Source organism: Astyanax mexicanus, chromosome 22 (genome assembly GCF_023375975.1).
Source record: "Astyanax mexicanus isolate ESR-SI-001 chromosome 22, AstMex3_surface, whole genome shotgun sequence".
Classification (NCBI taxonomy): Eukaryota; Metazoa; Chordata; class Actinopteri; order Characiformes; family Acestrorhamphidae; genus Astyanax; species Astyanax mexicanus.
Window position 1 is genome coordinate 1,180,733 of NC_064429.1, and position 27,416 is coordinate 1,208,148.

At 37.8% G+C, this 27,416-nt stretch overlaps 3 protein-coding genes across 7 annotated transcripts in view; all 3 read right to left on the reverse strand.

Moving 5' to 3' along the window:
- The window catches only part of smtnb (smoothelin b), a 101,807-nt gene extending 100,101 nt beyond the window's left edge, over positions 1–1,706 (reverse strand). For 2 of the 5 annotated variants that reach the window (XM_049470374.1, XM_049470371.1), the window contains exon 1: positions 910–1,485. In XM_049470374.1, coding sequence (XP_049326331.1) covers positions 910–960 — 51 coding nt within the window. In that variant the 5' untranslated portion in view covers positions 961–1,485. Of the gene's footprint in view, positions 1–909; positions 1,486–1,623 lie in introns of those variants that run through there. The other 3 variants (XM_049470376.1, XM_049470373.1, XM_049470372.1) reach the window with 2 other exon arrangements.
- A 6,295-nt stretch (positions 1,707–8,001) lies between these two features.
- Positions 8,002–10,992, reverse strand: LOC103043357 (cyclin-O protein B). Its single transcript, XM_007236169.4, has 3 exons — positions 10,510–10,992; positions 9,318–9,503; positions 8,002–8,575 (listed from the first exon to the last, which is right to left on the reverse strand). The coding sequence occupies exons 1-3, from the start codon at positions 10,702–10,704 to the stop codon at positions 8,024–8,026; spliced, it is 933 nt and encodes a 310-aa protein (XP_007236231.3). The 5' UTR covers positions 10,705–10,992; the 3' UTR covers positions 8,002–8,023.
- A 6,699-nt stretch (positions 10,993–17,691) lies between these two features.
- Positions 17,692–27,060, reverse strand: selenom (selenoprotein M). Its single transcript, XM_015602131.3, has 5 exons — positions 26,808–27,060; positions 22,434–22,469; positions 22,298–22,332; positions 21,175–21,253; positions 17,692–19,698 (listed from the first exon to the last, which is right to left on the reverse strand). The coding sequence occupies exons 1-5, from the start codon at positions 26,904–26,906 to the stop codon at positions 19,474–19,476; spliced, it is 474 nt and encodes a 157-aa protein (XP_015457617.1). The 5' UTR covers positions 26,907–27,060; the 3' UTR covers positions 17,692–19,473.
- Between the last annotated feature and the right edge of the window lie 356 nt (positions 27,061–27,416).

The following is a 27,416-nucleotide window of genomic DNA, read 5'->3' on the forward strand; positions in this document are numbered from 1 at the left end:
ATATACTCACCTCTGAATGGCAAAACGCTGTACCTCAGCCGAGTAGCTTTACAGCTCCTTACAAGCTGACTGGTAAAATCCATACATAAGGCGCACCGCACTATAAGGTGCACTGACGATTTTTGGGAAAATTAAAGGGTTTTAGGTGCACTGTATAGTGCAAAAATATGGTAATGTTAAGTATTTCATTGTAAAGTTTCTATTCCAGCCAACAGTTTTAAGCAGGGCTCAAATGGCTAGGTAGGGTAGGTTTAGGTAGAGCTGTTAAAAATCTTATTACAACATTTAGCAAAACTGTAAACAATGTGATATCTTGCCATTATTAAAATCTAATTTAGCAAAATTTGTATAAAATCTGAGTTAAAAAGTTTATTTGTATGAAATCAGAACAGGGGATCAAATAATGGAGTTGAGCTTTGAATACAACACAAAGTGAACCAATGTCTACCTTCAACCTAGGTAAACTAATAATATGTGTATTGTGTTTTTGAAAACGGATACGAAATTGTAAATCATGATATCGCAATACTTCAGTGTATCAATATTTTGTACACCCCTAGTTTCAGGATAGGGACCATCATTATACAGCCCACCTACCCTTAACCCACATTTGTCCCAGCTAGAGCCTCATGTGCAGAGTATAATCCCTACTGGTCCAATCACTGACCCGTATAATCCCCATCACTGACATCCATAACTAGATAACTGAGGAAAACCTGGAACCAGTGGATGAAAGGTTTTGATCCATGCAGTCTCTGAGATAGATTAGCTCAGTGTTATCTAGCCACAGTCTCAAACTCCTGAACTGTTTTATGGTCCAAACCGACGATGAGTAATCAGCCATAAACCGACCACACAATTTCCTGTGTAAATTAAGAGTTTTGAACAAAAACAGACGGATTAACTCACCAAATTCCGGAGGGACGTTTCATCCAGCGACGAATAGGTTTTATCAGTCATTCTTAGAGCAGAAATCTCCTGAAATCCTTTCTCCACAGAGAGGAACTGAGCTGCCGGTGTCCGTCTGTCTGTCTGTGGCGAGGTTCTCCCCTCAGTGAAGTTAGCCTGTTAGCTTCTGCTCAGTGAATACAGACAGTAAAGCGCTAAAACACCTTAAACACGGGAATCAGCACACTGCTAACGCCGGTATGGGTCTTCAGTGAGGGGGTTACTGGGTTTTACTGTTGAAAATCTCTGATGAAAGTCCAGTAAAACATTCAGACAAATCCTCAAAACAGTCTCAAGTTCAGAGTGTTCCCACCGGCTGAGGTCCTGTAGATGTAGTATGTGGAGGTCCTGTAATATACTGAGGTCCTGTATCCAGTAGCTGACAACTGACTACCCGTTACTGATCAGCTGAGCTGTAGAGAAAGAGAGAAGTAGATCCGTGTAGATCAGCCAGTTTAAAATAACACTGAGACAGATACAGGCTTCAGTTTATACTACACAGTTAGTATGGTCTCTCTCTCTCTCTCTCTATCTCTCTCTCTCTCTCTCTCTCTCTCTCTCACTCACTCACTCACTCACTCACTCTCTCTCACTCACTCTCTCTCACTCTCACTCTCTCTCTCTTTCTCTCTCTCTCTCTCTCTCTCTCTAAACTGACTTTCTCTCCTTCCTTACCGGAGTAACCCGCAGTAAATCCGCCCTCACGGTGCGGCCAATACACTGCCGACCTCACACACTCACACACAGTTCAAATTTCTGGCGGGGTGACTGACTGACACGCACGCACGCACACACACACACACACACACACACACACTCACACCGCCCCCTGCCGCTCTGCGAGGGAGTCAGTGTTTTCACACCGCATGGCTGTCTGTAGTCCAGTAGTTATTAACCCAGCTCCTGAGCAGTCTGCCATGCAAATTTACATACGCTCGACCCATAGCTCCAGTGCTAATTGGTGGGATATAAGCTCATAACAGTTCTTATGATAACCATAAACTAGATGACTTCGAAAATACTCTCAAAAGACTTTTAATAGACTAAAGTCACAGACTTTTTACCCACAGGCTAAGATTTTCTAAAACCGATGATTACTTTTTGCAAGACTGGAGCTAGATTCTTTCTGAGATTATTTCCCTTCATGCTTCTGGTGGAGTTTAACAGGAGAGAAGCTGTTTTGTGTATGCAGTGATTTGTTTAGAAAAAAACAGACAAAAAAAATAAAAAGACGGAGTCTCATCCATGTCCAGTTCTGCAAACATTCCCATACTTGCTTTCTATGGAGTCAAAAAAGGGTCATAAAGATTTTGAGTTTGTAAAACAGAAGTCACAAATGTACTGAAACTTGTAACTGCGTTTAAACAACTACATGCACGAAAATCCAAATCCACAAATTAACTGGAATGTGCAAACTTGAAACTGAAAGTAATATTAATAATAATTCAAATGTACAAATGTGAAAAAATATTTTAATTATATATAAATATATATTTTTTAAATTTGTAAATCCAATCTCTTGAATGTGTGAATCAGTACTGCTCAAATGGCTTAAGCTGGGTCAGACCAAAAATCACATTGAATTTGTGAGGTTGTAAATGTGACAGTGGGTGTTTTTCACTGTGGAGCTAAAAATCCTCTCATTCATCTTCTCTGCTGCGTGTGCGAAGCTCTAGCTGCAGTTGCGAATTTTGACCCTGTTTTTACGCCTGATTGGCGGACCAATAGGAAAGCTTTATATAGACCAATCAGATTACGGGGTTTGTTTAACCAATCAGAACACTGGGTGGGTCTCTGCAGCTCGGAGTACTGGGCGTGTCGAAAGGTGTGGGCGTGTCGAAAGTGTGGCCGCCATTTTGGAGTCGGCCACCATGCGCCCCCCAGTGGATGAATTTACACTGAGGAAGGAGTTTAATAAACCGATAATATTCATAACTCTACCATTTTTTACCCGATTTACACACGGTTTGGTTTGTTACAAACAGCAGAGATGTAGTTATGATACAGGACACTGTCACACATTACAAATACCTGCTTTCATGCTGAAATACTTTATATTATGTTCTAATAATATGAATTAATTTTATATTTATGTACATAGATGCACACACACATACACACACACACACACACACACACATATATATATATATATATATATATATATATATATATATATATATATATATATATATATATAAATCAATTAATTTATGTACTTATTAATATGCTATACCATATGTCTGTCTTTGTTAAAGAGCATAATGTAAAGTATTTCAGCATGAAAGCAGGTATTTGTAATGTGTGACAGTGTCCTGTATCATAACTACATCTCTGCTGTTTGTAACAAACCAAACCGTGTGTAAATCGGGTAAAAAATGGTAGAGTTATGAATATTATCGGTTTATTAAACTCCTTCCTCAGTGTAAATTCATCCACTGGGGGGCGCATGGTGGCCGACTCCAAAATGGCGGCCACACTTTCGACACGCCCACACCTTTCGACACGCCCAGTACTCCGAGCTGCAGAGACCCACCCAGTGTTCTGATTGGTTAAACAAACCCCGTAATCTGATTGGTCTATATAAAGCTTTCCTATTGGTCCGCCAATCAGGCGTAAAAACAGGGTCAAAATTCGCAACTGCAGCTAGAGCTTCGCACACGCAGCAGAGAAGATGAATGAGAGGATTTTTAGCTCCACAGTGAAAAACACCCACTGTCACATTTACAACCTCACAAATTCAATGTGATTTTTGGTCTGACCCAGCTTAAGCCATTTGAGCAGTACTGATTCACACATTCAAGAGATTGGATTTACAAATTTAAAAAATATATATTTATATATAATTAAAATATTTTTTCACATTTGTACATTTGAATTATTATTAATATTACTTTCAGTTTCAAGTTTGCACATTCCAGTTAATTTGTGGATTTGGATTTTCGTGCATGTAGTTGTTTAAACGCAGTTACAAGTTTCAGTACATTTGTGACTTCTGTTTTACAAACTCAAAATCTTTATGACCCTTTTTTGACTCCATAGCTTTCCGGCTACCGTACCTTCAGTCCTAACCTTATGCCGACCTTACACAAGTGATTTTAAAGAAATTTCACTGTCGTAGACAAATTTCCAGAGTCAGTATAAAATCACGAGTCGAGCTGCAGTCGAGTTGTGGTCACATAATCTCGATCTTTCAGTAGGGTGGTTAGGATTTAAGGTTTTTGTCTTTTTCTCGCCCTGGCGTTCAGATAAAATCAACCTTGTTTTATGTTATCGTATGTTTCCAGACATGGCTCACGCAAATACTGATGTGAACAATTTTAACAACCAATGGGTGTAGAAAAGACGTCTGCAACAACCTAATTTGGACTAGAATTAGCCCTTATCTGAAGGTCTGGGGGACATCAATATTGAACGTGCGGAAGACGTCGGTAAAAAGTAATCTGGCGTCACAGTATGCACCTTCAGGAGACCAAAATTGGACGTGCAAAAATTACCTAGAAAAGATGTCATTTCAACGTCTCTTTGTTTAGTGGGGTACCAGTATGCTGGAACAACCATCCCTGCTAAGCCTAATATATTTATTCTAAAAATTGGGGTGTCGGGTCACTTTTCGCAGGCTGTTTTACTGCGAGCACACTTACCACTTTAAGACTCTTTGGCCCGTTTTCTGCGCTACAACTGCACACTCTCACCACTTTTATACTTTTTGGCCCTTTTTCTGTGCTACAACAGCACACTCTCGCCACTTTTAGACTCTTTAGCCTATTTTTCTGTGATACAACTGCGCACTCTTGCCGTTTTTAGACTCTTTGGCCCGTTTTCTGAGCTTCAACTAAGCACTCTTACCGCTTTTAGACTCTTTGGCCCGTTCTTGCGCTACAACTGCACACTCTCGCCGCTTTTAGGCTCTTTGGCCCGGTGTCTGCGCTACAACTGAGCACTCTCATCGCTTTTAAACTCTTTGGCCTATTTTCTGCGTTACAACTGCGCACCCTCTCCACTTTTAGACTCTTTGGTCCGTTTTCTGCGCTACAACTGCGCACCCTCTCCGCTTTTAGACTCTTTGGTCCGTTTTCTGCGCTACAACTGTGCACTCTCACAGCTTTTTCACTTTTTGGCCCGTTTCTGACACCTAGTGTTCAAACTTTGAAACTCACATTATAAAACCTGTTAATAGCGGACCATTTATTTCCAAAATACCCCACAGGCCACTCCAAAAAAGGAAACGGGCCGCAAATGGTCTGCGAGCCATAGTTTGGACACCCCTGCGTTATACCAACCAAAACTAAGCTCAGTGCTGTACTGTATGTTGTGTAATGTTTTGTACTCTGGTGTGATAATGTGGGGTTTGTTAGTAATTCAGAGTGATCAGTGTAAGGTACTCTTATCAGTAAAGACCCCTGAGACCACATGTGTTCAGCTGTTTGAAGGCTGAAACTAACTGATTAAAAGTGGAGTCAGGTGTGCTCTGGCTTGTTTGGAATGAAAACCTGCAGCTATGCCAGTCTGTTTCAGATAAAATGACACAGCCCTGATTTAAAGCACGCATGATATCATGAACATCTGAATTACCCTAACATTAAAGGAGATTAAATATAAATATATTATGTAATATGAAAACTCTTTACAACATCATAATACTGTTTACTTTCCAGTCAATGCAATACATGGAAAACTAGCTGTGAAAACTATTTTTATTCATTTTACTGTTTCTGTGATGCCACAATTAACTTACATAGCCCCACCTATTTAGCCTATCACAGATTAGCGACCTCAGTGACAAAGACAAAAACAGCCTGTTTAAACCAGACATAAGGAGGAACATTGTTGAGATTGTTGTTGAGAAGGTTGTTTTTGAATGAACACACACACAAAATCGTAAGTGGCCTTAAAAGAAAATAAATAAAATGCATGTCTCATTACACTAACCTTATAAAACTACTGCATATTAGCGACGCCTAATGGACAAAAGAGAAACAGCAGCTGATCTTCTACACTGTCCTGGCAGGATTCAGCTATGGGATCTGATCCAAAAAAAATTGTACACACGACACAGCACTAATTCACTGTTGACAATGTGTAAATCTTACGAAGTATATCTTTTTTATTGAAGCAGAAATAATTCTCAATCAAACAAAGCAGCATTTTCTAAACATTTAGAAAACTAGCATGATTCAAATTTGAGGCCATCACAGCTACTTTAGTAAGTAAAATACATTTTAGCACCTTTACATGGACGAAAAAATACAATAGATACTATAATCTCAATTAACTTAACATACTTTAAAATATTGACAATTAAATAATCATATTTAAATAATAATGTTAATGATAAAATAACTGTTAAAACATTGATCCGTAAAATAGACCTGAAAATGATGCTACATGTACTGGAAATGTGCATGAGTAGTACCGTAGTAAAAGAAGCACGTAATAAGACTTAATACTGTGACTGTGTGAAACATAATGAATTTTGTAGTACAGGGTCTGTTTTATGAGTATTTAAAAGACACATATAAGAAGTAAACATATCAACAAAAATGTGTCTGAGTCAGTTTTAGATACATTTACAGAATTCAGCATTTCCAGATACTCTACACAGTCTGGTTGACCAATCATGTTATTTAAAATGCATGAATTAAATCTGGATTTGAACTTAAACATAAATGAAAAAACATCACCAGGGTAGAAAGGGATGTTTCAACCCCTTTTAAACCTATTATGTGTATCATTGTTTAGTTGATTCCTCGGTTAGGGAGATCAAATTCAGTGTGAAATGACTCACAATGTTTTGTGCTTTAAGTCTCATTTAAACAAACAGTGCTCAGTTCCACTGAGAGGTACTTACACGACCTGTAAAGCAAATGCAGCTAACTAAGAGAACAGGTGAATGCATCACACTGAGATGATAAACAAAAATAACAATAAATGACTAAAAGATAATGCCCATGAAGTGTCAGATTAGTTCATTATCTCAGAAAAGTGTACAACAGCTGTAAATGCTATATGGGTAACATGGTAACTTAGTGATGGTTCAGCTAAAAATAAAAAATCATAGTCACTAAGGCAGCCAAGATATACTGTATATGTGGTGTCTGATGATTGCTACTTTACATTCAGTGGAACAGTGAGGTGTATAAGTATTAGAAGCTTCTAGCCAGCAATTATTAGTGTGCAAACTCTACTGTTTCTTGGCTATGGTACATACTTGTGAACTAGTTTTTGTGTATAATTTGTCAGAAAGTGTAGCACACAAGTTGTTATAACTGTACAGTAACTGCTATAATTTAAAATGCTCCTGACACAAGGAGAAGCACATTCCTCCTTCAATACATGTGAAGACTGCCACCTCTTATTTAACCAGTGTCAGCCAATGCACTCTGAGGAAAGTACCAAATCCCCAGCCCTACAACATCACCCATCAAAGGCCTATACAGGCCACAATCACAAATTTGTAATCCTCGGGTCAAGGGTGTCAGCTTCTTCTTTCAGAGTTGCTCAAAGAGCTGAACGTTTATCCCTTACAACTTGGCTTATTTTAATAAAATTCCAGAAATTACGTAAAACAAAAAAACAGCAGTTAGATTAAAAATACATGATAAAGATCTATTGTGATAGGCTGACATATTTTTTTTTAGTATTTAATTAATATTATTTTACAAAAATATATTTTATTAAGGAAATTATTTTATTTGCCCTAGTCTTTGTTGTCTCTATGGTTGTCATTGCAACAGCAACTCTGCATCTAACATTATTTCATCAAACAATGCTTCTTTATTATCAGGCATAGAAGACTTTAAGAGTAGGCTTTCCACCTTTCAACGTAATGTCCTTTTTTATTAGGTAGTCCAGTTACATTTACTGCAACATAAGAACATCTTTTTACCCTGGGTAACAACCTTAGCCTTACAGCTCCAGCACAAAACTAAAGAAGCAAACTATGGGATTGTGGGATAATTGGGCTGCTTTCTTTAACAGAGTAAAATTACACATATGATTTTTGGCTGAATCATTAGTTTTAAAAGCACAAATACAAACCAGATGAGAGTGTAGGGGTGATTACAGTGTTGTTTTACAGTGTTAGCAGATTCTGAATTGACTCTTGATTGAGGGACACCAACAGCCTGAGCTCTTCAGTGCATTGTAGAGTTAAAGAATGACTGTCTGAGTCGTGTAATTCATGATCTCCAATAGATAGTAAGTCTAATGTCTCTAAAGCATTGGTGTGTTGGAGTGACGACTGTTTCAGGTGTGTTCTTAACAGGTCCTTTGTCAGACTGATGGCGCTCTGCACAATCACAGAGGGCTGATACCTGTTGAAAGCGTAGTCCGCCAGACTCAGCTCACAGACTCTGCGGGCAAAACATTTAAACCTCTTCATGGTGGAAAGCTGGTCTTCAGTGAGTTTAAAGCCTTTGTAGTCGCTGCCCTCATGATCACTGATCATTTTACAGGATAACTCCTTACTGATAAAGTAGTCGAGAAAGAAAGCGAGGGTTGGTGCAGCCAGGCGAAAGTTGAGTCTGACAAGAATGAGACATTCTAGATTGCACATCTGCTCTCTGGAGAAGGAGTTGCAGCAGAGTGAGAGCAGCTGCTTGATGCGAGGAGAGCACACCTCCACCTGATAGAATAAAGCAAAAACAGATTTTAACCAAATGAATAAGCATAGAATACAATAAACAGAGAAAGTTACTATCAAAAGGGTATGCAGGAACTGGTGTAATTAGGTTTACTGATTGAATAAAGACTTTTAAGTTAAAGGCAGTATTTTATTTTTACCTTGAGGTCCACTTATAAGAATAACATGGCAAAAAGTCATGGGATAGCAGTTTATAAGATTGATTATGAAGTGTTACCTCAGGGGACGGCTTGGGAACACCAGCACCAGCAAAAGTTATAAGACATTACAAAAGTCATGGGGCACAATAGTAGTTCCTGTCCCATGATATGTGGCATGTCAGAGTGTGTACCAAAAACCGTCAAGCCAAACTACAAGGTCATTTTCCTTCATTAACCTTTGTTTATAGCATCAAGTAGGTAGGGAAGCATAATGGTCCCACACTGCAGAGACGCTGCTGGCTTCAGTCAAGCGCCATCTACTGGTGTCCATGCTTATCAGTAACTGCTTCATGCTATAGGTGCTCTCTATTGTTAATCCTAGTAATGTGTGTAAGGTCCAGTACTGTACACTCTTTCAGAAAGCCAATCATTAAAGCTTTAATCTGAATGGGCTGGGTAAGGCCAAAACAATGCTGTATTCGGTGATTTGAAACTGGTCAAGCTCACAGATTTTAGGTTGGTACACTGAAAGCAGGATAGGAAGCACATCATAACAGTTAAACAGAAGCTTTTCTCACACTTACATGTTTTGTAGCGATCAGTAAGGCTGTCACACCGAGCAGCTGGAAACAGTCAGCAGCCACAGACGTGGTGACCAAAAAACGATCCATTATATTCACGGCCAAGCAGCAGGATTCAAAGGAGACACTGAAGTGTTTATAAACAGCTATGAGCCAGCTCACCAGTTTGCACCGTGCTTCGGGTGTGATCTGTACAAATTAAAAAAGTTCAATATATAAAACAAACTCAGAATGATGGACATTGTGATTGTATTGTGAGTAGACCTGTCACAATAATTACTTTATTGACTTATCCATCATGACTAGTGCATTTTAAAAAAAGTCCTACTGGAAAATAAAATCTGCATCTCCATAAAATTTTCTGGGAAAACACTGCATTTACTTTGGTTTTGATATAACACAGTGGATCAACACCAGCAGATGACATGTCTCTCCAAACCATCACTGATTGGTGGAAACTTCACACTAGACCTCGAGCAGTTTGGACTGTGTGTCTCTCCACTCTTCCTCCAGACTCTGATCCCTTGATTTCCTTTAAATGAAATGTAAAATTTACTGATGATCAGTGATGGTTTGGAGAGTCATGTCTGTCATCTGCTGGTGTTGATCCACTGTGTTTTATTATCAAGTCTAAAGTCAGTGCAGTTTTGTTTTCCCACAAAATCTTACAGCACTTCATGCTTCTTTCCTCTGCTGACAACTTTTATGGAGATGCAGATTTCATTTTCCAGCAGGACTTGGCACACTGCCAAAAGTACCAATTTGTCTTATATAATATTCTAATTTTCTGAGATAATGATTTTTGGGTTTTCATTAGCTGTAAGCCATAATCATCAACAATAAAATAAATAAATGCTTAAAATAGATCACCCTGTGTGTAACACATCTATATAAAAATGAGAATAATGAAATGAAATAACTTTTTAATTATATCATTTTTTTGATGCACTAATATATGGGCATGACTGCAATTAGTTTTGCTGAACTTAATACTGGTACACTAGTAAATTTTACTCACAATTCATGGTGAATTTATTTAAAATGTATTAAGTAGATCTTACTTTGTAACAAGTTTACTTAACTCTATTTTAGTTGCTGTATCTTAGTAGATTTTCCTCATATAATGCAGGTCCATATTAACTCTTGGCATCATTTATCTTGCCTATTGGTTTAAAGTACAGGTACAGAAGGTTACCTGTGGTTGTCGAGATAAACAGCCCAGAGCGAGGAATTTCAGCTGGTTGTTCTTCTGGATGGTGAAGCAGCTCTCGTCATAGCTGAGCTCCTGATGGCAGTCCGCGGTCAGTCTGTCCGGCTGCTCCGCGGGGAGGCCGCGGGGAGACGGGCTCTGCAGCTCCTCCTCGAAGCCCGAGTCGCTGAAGGTGGACATGGGTCTGGGCTGAGATTAGCTGCTTCTCCTCACTGAGCTTCAGCTTCAGAGCTCCGGAACATCACTCCGCTGCTGTGATGAAGAGCTGAGACATTTCGCTCTGCTGTTTATTTACCACCCGTTTTCCGGATAACTCCGCCTCATTTGTCTTCAACACGAGCTGCTAGCCAATCGAGGAGCGGGATGCGGGGCAGTGTGAGCCAATAGAAGCGCAGCGGGCGGGGTTATCCGGAATGCGGGTGGGAATAAAGTACCGCTGCTTTTCCCGGGTCGCTTAGCGCGCACAGCCAGACCCGCCGCCCCAAGCGCTCCTGTTGCCCGGCAACGCACCTGTGGGCGGGGCTTACCAGACTAATGACGCGTCCTTTACAGCAGAGCCATAGAGAAATCAAGAAAGACCATATTTTATTTTTTTATAAAAAAAATATTTATGTTAATTTTTTTATTTTTATAAAAAAAACCTTATTTTTTTAGGAAATAGTTCAACTTAATAGAGATATTATTTTTTGATAGTAACTTTCTCTGTTTATTGAATTCTATGCTTATTCATTTGGTTAAAATCTGTTTTTGCTTTATTCTATCAGGTGGAGAATAATAATTTGAGAGAATAATAGTTTTTATCTATATTTTATCTATATTTATATCTATATATTTATCTATAATTAAGTAAATATGAATGTAGTATTCTTCTATCTTATGATTTAATAATTGTATATTATATTATATATAGTTATAATCCGCCTCTCTGCGCGCTGTAAAGCAGAGCCATAGAGAGATAAATTGATGTTAAAAATGCATTTTCCAATAAAGGGAGTACTGGCAAAACTGGTTATAATGTTTATGTTAAGGCGGCGGGAGGTGGTGTCTGCAGCTGCTGAAAGTAACTAATAAAGTAACTTGTAAAGTAACTTAGTTACTTTTAAAATCAAGTAATCCATAAAGTAACGAAGTTACTTTTTAAAGGAGTAATCAGTAATCAGTAATCGGATTACTTTTTCAAAGTAACTATACCATCACTGATCCTGCATATGTACAGTGAATTCAGCAGAGAGATGTGTCGCTGTCGCAGGTCTGTGGATGTGGTTTATAGCCTGTGATAGACTGGATACCCTGCCACAGGTTCCGTGTGTCTCTGCTGTCACTGAAGCGTTGGAATATCTTCTTAGAGTACAGCCTCAAACAAACAAACAAGATAAACCAAAGTTACACTAAATACAAAACTACAGAAAACTTAAACTAGAAAACAGGAAACTAACAAACAGCATGAGACAAGAACCAAACCTGACAAGACTACGGACAGCAAACAAACCAACAAAAGACTAGACAAAGAAGGCTTGAAACAAAGGGGCTTATATACACGAGGAGGGAACAGGAAACTGGAAACACCTGAGGATCAATCATGAAAGAGCGGGGTTACAAATAACTGATGACAGGGTGGGGCTAGGGCGGAGACAGGACCAAAACACAACAGTAGATGCAGATAGGGAGTGCAATGTATGTGGTCATAAAAGCAATTTTGGTTGTCTTGTTAAAGAATTATTTATATAATTAAAGTTACTTTAACACAATTACATGGTTGTGGCTGAATTTGTCAACTGTTTACTTCCCTTCTTGTTACACATTGACATAGTTCCACCAATTACTTGAAAAGACACCCCAAATCACTCCTCTACCACCAAGTGAAGGTGTAGGTCTGTCCCGTGCCACCCCCTAACACAAGTGTCCCTTTTTAAAAAAAAAAACGAAACATGGTCACCCTGTATGGTCACATCTGTAAGCTGGCATTAGCATAATGGTGAGGTGATCAGAGGCTCCAAGGTGGGGGAGGGGGGAGGCTCTGTAGGCTCCTCTGTGTGTGGTGAAGACCTGGTCCAATGTGTTGTTTCCCGTGGTTGGAAAGTCTATGTGTTTAAAAAGTCCGGAAAGCACACTCTTTGGGTCTGCATGGTTGAAATCTCCAGCCAGAATGAGGAAATGTGTGTACTATTGGGTAGTACCCCCTTCTTCTTTACCAACACTCTGTAAACACCTGGGAATGTTGGGATTGGACTGGTCATAGGGAGGACTGGGATCATTTCAGCAGCACTGTTGTGTCTGATCCACTCGTAACCCCCCAGCACACACCGTCCTGTGGGCACTGATAAAGGACTGGAGGACCACCAACACAAACTGCTTCTGACTTTACATCTACAAGCTGGAGCAGCTCTGTATAAGTGCCTAATAACGTAGATAGTGAGTAGACTCCTCCATCTCCACTCATACCAGCATCATACCAACACACTAAACACCCCCATAAGAGTGAACCACCACCTAGATAATACCGGTTGTCCTGAGGGGTTCCTGAGTGTTAAAGAACAGGGTAAAAGGAGAGAGTAATAATAAAATATGGAGATAAACAGATACAGGACTACAATCTGTAATAATAGAACAACAAAGTGCTCCTATATGATCAGTGGAAATAATAAAATGGATTACAAGTTTACTGTAGAAACTATGTGGTCATATTGTTACACCTGATTGTGTATCTGATCTATTACTGTAGTTATCTCACTTAGGTTTAAAAAATAAAAAACATAAAGGCACTTCAGGTCTATTAAAATCCAAGAGCTCTGAAGCCCCCAAGAGCGGAAACTGCTGTTGCCAGAGATCAGCTTCTGCTGCTGGGAAAGATTCCACTCCTCCAGCGATGGATGAATACTGCTCTCATCATTATATCACTGTGTGGACAAACATGGACAACAAATTTGCTCAGTATCGGTCCCAGAGAGGCATTTCTTCTCTTAGAGTCTAGAAATGAAGGACTGGCACAATAAATGTTCTAGCAGTCAAGCTTTAAATTCCTTAAAATACAAAGTACACATTACTTTAATCAAATGTGGGTCAACACTTATACAGTGGCGTCAAAAAGTTTGCCCCTGTACATATTTCTTTTTATTTTGCATTTTTGTCATACTTACATTTTTCAGATTATCAAACAAACTTAATATCAGATAAATGTTACCTGAGTAAATATAAAAAGCACTGTTTACATGATGATTTAATTTATTAAGGAAAAATAACTATCCAAACCAGTCTGGTCCTGTGTGAAAAAGTGTTTGCCTCCCATAAATTAACTGTGATTAATCACACTTTTTGGAAAGCTGAGTTTAATTTAAATACTAACCACAACCAGGCCTGATTACTGCTAGACTGCTAGAATCAAGAAATCACTTAAATAGAACCTGTCTGACAACATGAAGCAGAATAAACATCTCAAACATCAACACATAATGTCCCAATCTGAAGAAACTCAAAAGCAGATGAGAAAACCAAGTAATTGATCATCTATCAGGCTGGAACAGGTTACAAAGTCATTTCTAAAGCTTTGGGACTCCAGAGAACCACAGTGAGAGCTATTATTTACTAATTGAGAAATCATGGAACACTGGTGAACCTTCCCAGGACAAAACAACCGACCAAAATTATTTCAAAAGGGCATGAACAACTCATCCAGGAGGTCACAAAATAACCAGGAACAACATTTAAAGAACTGCAGGTCTCACTCGCCTCAGTTAATGTCAGTGTTAATGATTCATTAATAAGAAAGAGACTGTTTAAAAACGGTCTCCTTAGGAGGATTTCAAGATAAAAAACACTTCTGAACAAAAACAACACAACGACTCGTCTCACATTTACCAACAATCATCTTGATGATCTCCAGAACTTTGGGTAAACATTCTTTGTACTGATGTGTCAAAAGTGGAGCTTTTTGGTGTGTGCTGTGTGTCCCATTACATCTGTTGTAAAACTATCACATAATTTCAGAAAAAGAACATAATACTGAGTGTAAAATATGGTGGTAGTGTGATGGCCTGGAGCTGCTTTGCTGCTTCAGGGTCTGGACAACTTGCTGTAATAGATGGAAACAGGGAATTCTGCTGTTTACCAGACAATCCTGAAGGAGAATTTCCAGCCATCTGTTTGTCACCTCAAGCTCAGGAGTACTTGGGTTCTGCAGCAGGACAATGATCCAAAGCACACAAACAAGTTCACCTCTGAATAACTTAAGAAATAAAATGAAGTTTTTGGAGTGGCCAGGTCAAACTTAGATGTTGTGGGATGATCTTAAACAAGCTGTTAATGCTGGAAAACCCTCCAATGTGATTAAATTAAAACAAATCTGTAAAGAAGAGTGAAACAAAATTCCTTCACAGAGATGTGAAAGACTTCTTGCCAGTTATCAGTAGAGCTTGATTGCAGTTGTTGCCGCTAAAGGTGACAAAACAAAGTTATTCGTTTTAGTGGGCAAAGACTTTTTACACAGGGCTAGATTGGTTTGAATTGTTTTTTTCCTTTAATACATGAAATTATCATTTAAACAGTGTGTTTTATTTTTACTCAGGTTATATCTGTGTGATATTAAAGTTTGTTTGATATTCAGAAAAATATCAGTATCACAAAAAAGCAAAAACAAAAGAATATGTAGGGGGGAAATACTTTTTCACGCCACTGTAGCTGCCCTGATGGCCCAGCTGTATCCACATTTATAGATCTTATAGTACCTTTAATGGGAATTACAGGGACATTTCTTTTATTTAATACAAAAACATTTCATCACAATGATTTAATCTAATTTGATTCTACAATCCTTAAATTCAATACTACTTTGCTTTATTTGATCTGTAGTGTATGAAGCCATGTCAAAGAGTTCACATCTCTGCATATCTTTTGAATAAAAGTAAAAGTGAGCACTATAAGGTGCACCGGATTATAAGGCAAATTTTAAAGCACACTAGGAAGGAACAGGGGTGTTGCCATGCTCTCTGTCTAATTTAGCAGGTCTCACCACTGGGTAGTGGTGGTGGTTGTGTTTTGGTGGGGGGGGGGGGGGGGATGACTAAGTTAACTTAGTAAAGTAAAGCTACACTGAGTAAACTAAACTGTAATTAAACATGGTAAACAGTCCAATAATACTCACCTCTGAGCGGCAAAAGAGCTAACGCTGAGCATGGTTAGCGGCTAATGCTAATACTGCTCCAGCCACGGTGCTAGAAAACTAAACTGAAACTCCCTTATAATGCTGAACTTAAGCGGAGTGATTTAACTGCTCCTTACAACCTGGCTGGTGCTCCGGATTATAAGGGAACACTGTGAATTTTTGAGAAAGTTTGGTAAACTTGGTTGAAAAATTTGGTAAAAGTTTCAAAAAACATTTTGACTCCTAAGTCCATATTGTTTGAATTTAATATTTGTGTGATGTTAACAAAAACACATTTAACCCGTGTGTGGTGTTCATATTTTTGTTACTCGTTTACTTTGTTACTTGTATTTAATTCAGCAAAATTAAGCAATTTTACATTAAAATGCTTTACACATGCTTGCTTCACCTAAATTGCAAGCAATATAAACAGCTTACATGGTTAATATTTGCCCTTTACCTTTCTTATGTTACATTTCTTTTAAGAAGTGCTACTCTTTTTTTATTAGTTTTTTAATAAAATGTAAATAAAAATGAATTAAAAAATGTTAGAAAATTAGAAAATTTGTTTAGTTTCAAATTTACAAATGAAGCAATGTTTATTAACCCCTGGCCAAACACACTGTATGTAATATAAATGTGTGTGTGTGTGTGTGTGTGTGTACAGTGTGTGTTTATTGAAAATGTGTTTTGATATATGTTTTTCACAAAAAAACGAGCCAATGCCAATGAGTTTGAGTTAGAAAAAATATTTTTTTTGTATCATTTGATGAAAAATGAAAACGGGTCCCACAGACCCGAACACCACACAAGGGTTAAATACTTACTGACAATAAAACGTGCCTAAAGCGCTGCACAACTCATCATGCAGTAATGTCCCAGGCAGATATGTAAATGCTTACAGGTATGGTCTTAATATACACTGGATCTTTCCACTAAACGATATAAAAGGGCTCTTAGAATTTATTTTTGAGAAAAAGAAAAATCGTTGACAGATGGACATGCTAGTACTAGTATTGTTATTACTTAAAAACATTTTGCCTTGTTGGGCGGGGTAGGGTTAATGTGCCGCAGATGCCATACAGAACCTGTATGCCTCCATGGCCAAACCTATCTTGTATCCAGGCAGCCCAACAGAGCATCTTTTCAGTTTTCCACAACGAACTTGCCCTTTCACAATGCTGTAATAACTTACATATATCCTTACATTCACACATATACAGTGCAAAGTCATGATCTAAAAATCATACAATGTGATTTTCCATATATATATATTTTCTGTCTCTGTAACCCAGTCTGAGAATCAAAGGACTCCACTGCCCTCCCTGCAGAGCATCTACCACCACAGAGTCCACAGGAGAGCTGCATCCATCCTCAAAGACTCCACCCATCCCCAGCATGGACTGTTCACAGTTCTGCCCTCAGGCCGGAGGTACAGAAGTGTAAAATGCAAGACCACCAGGTTAAAGAACAGTTTCTTCCCCACGGCCATCAGACTCTTGAACACACCTAAGGAATGACCCTGCACTTTACTTCAACATGTTTACATTGCAGCCGTCACTTTACTGTTAATCTTTTTTTAATATATATATAGTTAATGTCCATAACTGCATTATTTTTTTATACATTTTTTATACATAACTTGCACTTTTTTATACATTTCTTTGCTTAAGTAACTTTTATTTTTTTATGTCTTTGACAATTAGTTTAATATTTATAACCTTATTGTATTTTTTTGCACTTTTTCTATCTTCTATTTGGCATTCTTGGCGAAGAGCAAAGAAAGAATTTCATTGTACACTGAAACCCGTTTCTGTACTGTACAACAATAAACTTTTTGAATCTTTGAAAATCATGACACAATTCCTGTATGTAACCCTAGCTTTACTCTCTCAGTTAAGCTCAGTAATGGGTTTTGTTGCAGTAGTTGCGAGAACCTTTCATCTAGCCTGTTGAAGAAAAATGTATGTTATTGCATACACTCAACTATTAATACTATTACTCAGAATCAAAACACATCAACTCTATAATCAGACTAAAACATTTATTTTTTTCCTTCTGCTTTTTAGTCCACCATTCTACAAGTACCCTGATATATACCCTCAAGAACATACATCATCAACCCCCAACCAATCAGCCGATTTTACAGTTCAGGGTATCATTCATTTCTTGTGTGGGTAAAAACAGGGTCCTCTGCATACTGTGCTTTTAACAACACCACTGACCGGAGTTCATTAAATTAAATGACAGTCTATGAAACAGAAGCATGTGTGCTCTGTAAACGCTGTGAAATGTAATTTAACAGTTTAAGAAAAGCAATGTATTGTAAATCTAATGTAAATTACGTCTTAATTTAAACATATGAATATTTGATCTTAATTTCACAAGATTGACAAATGGAGATAAAATAATTAAACACACACTTGAAGAAATGTAATCAATACAAAAAGGAAACAGGATATCACCATATTTACAACTTCCAGTACTTAAAAAAATATTAAATTAGATTAGAGCATGGTTAGAGGGGGTGTTGGGGAGTCTGACTGACATTAGTTTGGTTTGATCTTGATGTTGTGAGTAGATCACCAGGGCGAGATCCAAAGAGCTTCCTGAGGCCTTCAGAACAAACTGTAGATCAGATGGGTCTGGGAATAGATTTTAATTTACTGCCAACTGCCAACATGACCATGTCAGACCATCCTACAAATATCAGTCGATAATGTGTTTCAGAAGTCTTCCACAATCCTAATATTTTCAGCATTACTGGTAACTGATTTCAAGGTACAGCACCTATTTTCAGAGAGAGAGTAAACAAGGTTGATATTCATGGAAGGTGTGCAAGGAGAAGACTTTTGCTGTCAAAATAAATTAATAAATAAAAACTGAAGATTTAATTGGTCCAAAGCTTATTGTATCAAAGTTCCGGTCTTAGTGTTAGTCTGAGTTCTCTGGCAAACTGTATTGTTTCTATGATGGTTTACTCCATGCACATCTCCTGTAAAAAGATGCCTAGGCATTTTTTGTCTTTTCTAGGGGTAAAGCTGTGGGTCTGGTGAGAAGATTTTAGTTTTTTGGATAATTTCTTTCTCATTATTTGCTCTGCTTTTGGGCTGAACTTGCCAGAAAGGTCTGATCTGGTCTTCTTGACAGTTGTTTCCCCATATTCTCCCATGTTCCAGACAGTGGCATGTCTGATATTTAATTGCTCAGAGATCTTTTTAAAAACTCTTTCCAAACTCATCTGGTCTACACCCCTTTGTAGATCTGGAGGCCTCATAGAGCTCTATGGATCTGCATGTGGTGATCCACTCAATTCAACAATCAAGAGCCAATCAAACTAATGTCTGAGCTTCAAATTAGACAGATTCCTCCCACATTCTTTCTAATGATGTACTCAATCATATGCAGTTAATGTGATGCACCTGATTGTAATTTTAGACATCAAACACAGTGATAAGTAGGGGTGTCCTATTTGTTCCTCATAAGAAATGTACTTCTTTGTGTTTTTAAAATTATTTTACCTCCATCTCTCATTGCTGTTCAAATGAATCTCAAATACTAATATATTTAAATATGTTCAAATATAAACAGGATTTCACAAGATGTTGTTTAAAAAAAGAAAGAAATTTGTATTTATGTAACAGTGAAAAAGTGCCAAATTTAATGAAAGCCTGTGAAAAAAACAGGTTTGGTTTTGGGTGCATATCTACTGTATATGTGAGTCTGTGTGTGTGTCTTAAACTGAAACTAATCTAAAGCAACAATGAGGGCACATCACTCCAGTGCTCCTAGGTGATTCCTAGTTAAATGGACTATAAATCTTTGTGGGGGGAGTCTCTCTCAGACTGGGGCTCCTCAGTAATCTCAGTCGTAGCAGGGGGAGGGGTGGTGTGGTGCTCTTTGAAGGGGCTGTCTTTGGCTGGTGAGAAGCGGAACTCCTCCGGCACTTCGTCTTCAGGCTGTGCTTTTTTATAAAAGCCGAGCTCGGCCAAGAGTTTGTTGATCTCTGTACGGGTCATATCTGACAGCGGGATCCGCTGTAAAGAAAAAATAATAAAGAGAGTCGCTGTATGAAAATGTATTAATGAACACAGACAAGCAGCTGGACAACAAGGACAACACAACTGACTAGTGAGCCCTGGTGCTTAATGTACTGTAGGTTTGAGGTATATACAGAAGATGGCGCCAACATGACTACAATTTACTACACTTTTTAAGGTAAGACTCTGACTGTGTCTAGAAAAGGTTTGCTACATGGAGGAATCAGGGAGGAGGTAAGGAGGAACGGAGAGAAGGAGCAGAAATGATCCCTTTTAATAGGATGTTGACCACTTATAAATCTTTAAAACATTTCCTGGGTAGGATAGTGTGTATCCTTCATTGGAAGCCTCTTCAAGGAGGATTAAAGGCCACTTCTTTCGTTTCCTCCGGTATTCAGACAGGTGGGAAGAGGGAGTCACGAAATCAGTTACCGGGTCACAGAGGAGAGGACGAGGATCGGCAGAAAAAGGAGACACTTTTGAGGTTAAAGCCTTTAAAAGGACATTCTGAGACAAATTTTTAGTATTAAATTCCTCATGATTTTCATGTAAACAAGTTGTAAAGGACAATTATTAATAGGATTCATGAGACATAATTGTGGAATGATTTTTTCCCATTTAGCAAAAAAATTGTTTATCTGTAAAACATTACAAAAGATGTTTAAAAGACCATTTTGCCAAATGTTTCCTTTTATATTACATTTATACACATTCATTGTTTTTGTATTATATTGGTGTAATTTGATGTTCTATTGTTGGTTATGTTTGTTCTATAGAATCTGTTAGAATATTAAGAATTTGTAATATAATAAAGGTAGAGGCTTTATATAAGCCCATATCAGTTTTTTTGCCTCTGCTTGCACTGTATATTATGCTTTTGTTTGCTTGTTTTATTTCAAAATGTTCTTTCCTCTGATTTACATAAATCAACCATCCCAATAAATTAACCAATACAACAATATATATATTTAGTTATAGTATTTACAGGTTTACAATAATATTCAATTATGCATGTGCTTTGTCCAAAAGTACTGCAATGTGAATAGTTTCTAAAAATATATTCCACATTTATTCTACTGGTAATATGTCTCTTTTGTCAATACCATCCTATCAAACCTTTAGTGTCAATAAATGCTTTCACAGCTCTCAGAACCTCAGAAAATGCCATTTTTAGAGGATCCATAATATTATAATAAATATAAATCACACTCTTTAAATAAGTAGTGACTGTTTAGTGACTGACAATTACCTGTAATTATTTAGCACCTGGTTCAGCTTATGAATCAACTATACAATGCCTGGAAATCTGGAACAAAACCTATGTTTTTCTAAACTAGTTCAGACAGATGAGTTTAAAGATACTTCTGCACAGTACGGACTGAAGCACCAGTCTGAAAATATTCTGAACAGGTAAAGAAATGACAGCCAGTTCTTTTATTATCTAGACTCTGTACTGTAGAACATTTCACTCACATCTAGCTCCTCATAGTAGTGGTTCAGGAGGACGAGCTCCGGGTCCGCCCCAGGGATGTGCTTCATTACCAAGTTATGACTGAGAGAACAGAGTCAAGGACAGAACTGGGGCATCAAATAAACAGAGTTCAGGAGAAAACTGAGCAGATAATGTCCTGATAACATTAATCTACATTTGGTCTCCAAACCGTCACAAACGCAACTCTGTTAGAGAGAAATCTCATTTGCATCAGAGCGGTTTATATGCAAATTAAAGAAATTCTCTATGGTAATCTCCTGAGATGATTCTGAGAGACACAAATTCTGTTCTATTTTGTACAGATGTTTACAGTCCTTCCTGAGAGAAATAAGGCAGAAGAGGAGGGAATCACAGGGGATCTCATGATACTATTTTATTATGATATGTTGCCCACGACAATGATGATATCACAATACTGTGATTCTGCAACACTCTATATATAACAAAACAATTCTCTACGATACTGCACAGCATCTGTGTTACTGAAGAGGGCAAAACACACCTAAATAAGCAAATACCAGGAATTATGGATTTTCACAGAATTTAACAATTAATATTCTTCACCGCAGGTATACCCTATTTATTTGATTAGTGCTATCACATGGAGTAATGAAGCAGTTACTTTAAGAAGTTACACTGGGGAGAGTCTAGGGAAGTTTAAATAATTTAAATAAAAAAAGTAATACCAATATTGTAATATATCAATATTTGGCGGTGTGTAATTTGCGATAATTTATTGCAAAAGAAAATCATGCAATATATTACGATTTTGATATTTTTTCCTACCACACAGGTGTTATAATGAAAAGCAGTATCCCACAATGCAATGTGAAACAGAAAGAGAGGAGTTACTCACGTCTGGTACAAAATAAAATATGTATGTTGGCAGTTCTTCCTGTTAGTGTGTTAATATATAGTAACTTGTATTTACCTGTTAAACTCAGCATACTGTATGTATCTTATAGTATTAGTATTGTGGATTATTCAACTAGGATGCATCCTTGATATTGGTAACATTACCAGCTTTTAAATAAAATGTTCAATAACTTCAAATAACTTCATTCAGAGGCATGAGCTGTTAAAATTACGCCATGGGAAGGATACTAGAGAGGGATGTCTTGGGTCACAAAGGCCTTGACCTGAGATAAGAGAGATAAAGAGAAAAAAACAAATTACAATTATTTATAAGATGGTAATATGGAACAGTTATACACGCTATACTGATATGAACAGATCTTACCTCCCTCAGCCTATTCAACTGTCATCCCCCACAGGTCTGGGAAAAAAGACATTAGGATTTAGACAGACAGACTTAGAATGAAAAATAAAGAAATGTATTAAAAAAAAGTTTTCTTTTCATTTTCATGACTATTTCCATTGTAGATTCTCACTGAAGCATCAGAACTATGAATGAACACATGTGGAGTTTTATGTACTTAATAAAAAATGAGCTGAACCTCCACAGTCACCGGACCTGAACCCAATCCAGATGGTTTGGGGTGAGCTGGAGCACAGAGTGAAGAAGACAAAGGAGCAACAAGTGCTAATAAACACCTCTGGGAACTCCTTCCTTCCTTCAAGACTGTTGGAAAACTTTTCAGGTGGCCACCTCTTGAAGCTCATTGAGAGAATGATGCCAAGAGAGTGCAAAGCAGTAATCAGAGCAATGGGGGCTATTTTAAAGAAACTAGAATATAAAACATGTTTTCAGTTATTTTTCCTATTTTTGTTAAGTACATAAAACTCCACATGAGCTCATTCATAGTTTTGATGCTTCAGTGAGAATCTACAATATAAATAGTCATAAAAATAAAGAAAACACATTGAAAAAGAGAAGGTGTGTCCAAACTTTTGGCCTGTACTGTATCCAACAAAGTTCAATGTTCACAGCTGACATCCACTACCTAGCTTATTTAATTGTTTATTCATTCTTTTATTACATTAAACCCCTGTTCTTTTAGGGCATATTCTCTTTATTTTTAACCTTTCTATTTTACCTGCAGATTTCCCAGTATCTGTAAAACAGCTAATGTTATTCCTCTGCATAACGGAGGAGAGGTGGCAGATATAAATAATTATAGACTCACCTCATTTTAGAATCTTTAGTAAACAGAGAATTCAAATCATTTCTAATTGAAAACTTGTTTAATTTCCAGTCTGGTTTTGGAGAAAGGCACTGTACCATCTCTGCAACCACACTGGTTTTAAATGACCTGTACACTGCCCTAGACAGGAAGAAGCACTGTGCTGCCATTTTTATTGATCTAACAAACGCTTTTGACACTGTTGACCACGGTCTTCTTCTGGCACACCTGCAAAAGAAACAGAAATGCAATGCAGTGGGCCCAAAATTACCTTTTAGATAGAAAACAATGTGTGATTCTGGGTAACCATAAATCACATTTAATCCAGTTTTATTTAACATATATATATATAAATGATCTTACTGCCTCTTCCTCAGACTGCAAAGTGCACCTTTATGCAGATGATACAATTTTATACTGTTCAGCTGACTCTGCTCATGCAGCAATTGAAACGCTTCAGTGCTCATTTAATGATTTGCAGACTACTTTATACAATCATAAATTAGTTTTAAATGCAAATAAAACTAAGTTTATGCGGGTCTCCAGATCTCCAAATATTCATTTTAATACCTTGACTATTAGAACCCTGACAGGATCCAACATTGAGCGAGTTACAGAGTATAAGTATCTTGGCATCTGGCTGGATGAAAAACTCATTTAAAACTCATATAAATAATTTAGTTATTAAGTGCAGACAGAGACTTGTTTTTCTTTATCGCAATAAGTCTTGGTAAGTGATAGAGGCGACTTTACTGTCAGTATTGGACTATGCTGATGTAATTTATAGACAGGCGTCCCCCCAGTGCCCTGAAACCTCTGGACTCAGTCTATCATTCTGCTCTAAGGTTCATTACTGGTGACCCTTACACTACTTACCACTGTAGACTGTACCAAAAAGTAGGTCCTCACTAGCAGTGAAGAGAAACCATCTTTTATCTCATCCATGATTTCTATAAACACCAGTAATTATCAGACCCGCTCCAGTGACTGGATCACCTGTCAGGTTCCTAGAGTTTTTACTGAACTGGGAAAATCTGCTGTTAGCTACAAGTGCACCAGTGAGCTGGAATTCACTACAGGAAACATATACACAAAGGCATTTCCTTTTATTTTGAATTATTTTATTTTTTCTTAATTAAATCTTACATTGTTTGCTTTTTTATAATTTAAATGTAACTCTATGTAAGCTCGGCTACATTGAAAATGAGGGTTACCCTCAATGTATTTACAAAGTAAAAACAAAGGTTGATTGATTGATCTAGAAATGTGGCGAGCACCAGATACTAACAGGAAAAACAGTTTTTACCTAAACAAAAAAAAAAGTTTACCACTTTTACCTGAAAACCATGCCCCTCCTTGGGAAATGGCAAACATATAAACTTGGTCCTGGTGGCCAGCAGCCCTGCACATTTTATTGTTTTCCCTGCTTTGACCAGAGATGTATAAAGTACTAGAGACCCAAAATTGAGTAAAAGTACTTTTACAAAAAAGTGACTTGAGTAGAAGCTGAAGTGTTCTTTAAGGTCCATACTAAAGTATTCAACACATATGTACTTAAATATTGCAAGTAGAATGTATTATTGAAGTACTGAAGGTAAAAGTACAGTACTGTATTTTACCGAAAGTAGAGAATCTACTGCTTTGACAATAGCATTTTCATAATTGTAACAAGTAATGATGCAGAGCATAAAAATTATTAAAATAAAGGATTAAACTCATAATATGTGGTGAAGTAAAAGTAAAAGTAGAAGAAAAAACAAAACTTCAGTAAAGCACAAATACAGCATTTTAGTACATTTGAGTACAGAAATAGTTCTAATTCTTACTACTATACACCTCTAGTTTTAACTCAATATAACTCAGTTAAAGGCTGCTAATGAGCTGATCAGTGGGGCCAGGTGTGTTGGGTGCAGGAAAAGAAGCAAAAAGTACAGGGCAGAGGCAAGTGACTTAAGAAATACTGTTCTATACTTCTTTTTAATTTCATGTCCCGCTCTCTCAAACTATCAAATTCTTGTTTTTTGCAAAACAAAATTCATCCTGTTCTACATTATAACAATCTATTAACAAACTGCAAAAAACAGTTAAACAACAGTTCCCTACTCTACTGTATTTAGGGCAGTAACAAGCCTCAGGTGGTGGATTTGTCATTGTCTGCCTGCAAAACACTGTTTAGAACAAATCCCCAGAGCAGGCAGATGATGTTTTGAATGGCTGACGCTGTTCAGCAGGCTGTATCTAATTTCACATTCAAACTTCCTACCTCACACCCAGGAGCCAGGCTTATTTCTATAGAAAGGGTGTCACCCAGGAAAGAGCTGTTTCTGCAGGTAATATGAAACTATTTTACATTTCTAGTTTTACACAGGTCTCCTGGACTAAGTTTGCTCCTTATAGTCCTAGATGTTAATTTTAAAACCTTAAAATTAAAAAACTGCCTGGACGAAAACAAGGTTAGACACTCTAATATTTGGTTGGAGCTCCTTTATCTTTGATTGTAGCACAAATTCACTGTGGCATTTTTTCCATAAGCTTCTGCAATGTCACAAGATTTATTTCAGTCCAGTGTTGCATTAATTTTTCACCAAGATCTTGCAGCAGCATTGATGATGGTAGAGTCTGACCAACTGCTGCACAAAGCAGCTCTTCTCCATCCAGCACATCCCAAAGATTCTCAATGAGGTTAAGATCTGGACTCTGTGGTGAACTCTCTCTCAATCCATGTGTGAAAATGATGATCTCATGCTCCCTGAACCCTGAACTCTTTCACTATTCCAGCACCATCAATCCTGATATTGTTATCTTGGAATATGGCCGTGCCATCAGGGAAGAAAAAAACCATTGATGGAATAACCTGGTCTATATTCAGTATATTCAGGTAGTCAGCTGACCTCATTCTTTCAGCACATACTGCTGCTGAACCTTAACCTGCAGACCAACTGCAGCATCAACCCCACATCATTTACTTACTTAAATCCAGGTGGAAACTATTTTGGTCAGGCAGTGTAGATACCATTGTAATTAGACTTTTAGACTTTTCATTTCAGACTGTTTAAATTTTTAAAAATGTAGAAAAAAAGGAACAAACATTTATTAAGATATTTTTTCTTAATAAGGAGGAATTTAAAGTTTGGTTATTTTTGTGGGCTACCATTTGTGTTGTTAATTATTATAAAGTGACATCACAACTTTGTCTCATTCATTATAACTACATGTGAGACTCATCTCAGTACATTACTGTATTTACTCTGTAAAGGCTGCCTTTGTCCTAAAGCTTTAATAATCACAATAATGTTATTGAGCTCATGTCATTTCACCTCATTGTTATATTATTTAGCTTAGTTAGGGAACTATATTCTAAATAAATATGAATGTTTTCTGAGAAACAGACAAGAGGACTGCTGCGCTCAGTAGACTGCCCCCCATCCGCAGGGCTGCTGTATTATGAGTATAATGATATAACAGGTGATAAATCACAGGTTTAACTGATGTGCTGGGGCTGTTATTAACTGGAGCTGAGATTTACTCACCTCCACCTTCGCCCGCGCGAGACCGTCCAGCTTCTTCAGGTCTATTTCATACGTCAGGATGACGGAGGGCAGCAGCGCGGCCACTATAATCGGCCACATGGTGCAGCATGTGGTGTAGTGGGTGTTCTGGAGGTGCTGCAGGAACCGAGTAAACCCTGGAGCCTCTCCTAAAATCACTCAAACCAAAATGTCCCGGTCGGATCTGCCACGTACAGCAGCATCGCCCTCAGCCTCAGGAGGGGCGGGGCCTCGCTCAGCCTGAGCCCAGCGCTGAACACACAATGGCTATCTCTGAGCATGCGCAGTGCCTCAGCGGAAAAAAAAAAATATATATATATATATATATATATTTATATAGCTGGTGTGGTTTATTTATTGCACTTAATTCTGACGGATTCAGACATATTCTCACTGAAACTGTGTCAAATTACACATCCTGATACAAGCGGATTTACATTTCCAGCTATAAAACCTTATAAAATCCCTCCGCTGCCCCCTGCTTCTGATCCGCAGTGGGTTTATACCCGCCCTCAGCCTGTAGAGGGAGACAGAGCCGCGCTCATGGCGGAATCCCACCAGATTACGGAACGGCTAAAACGCGTGTTCGCT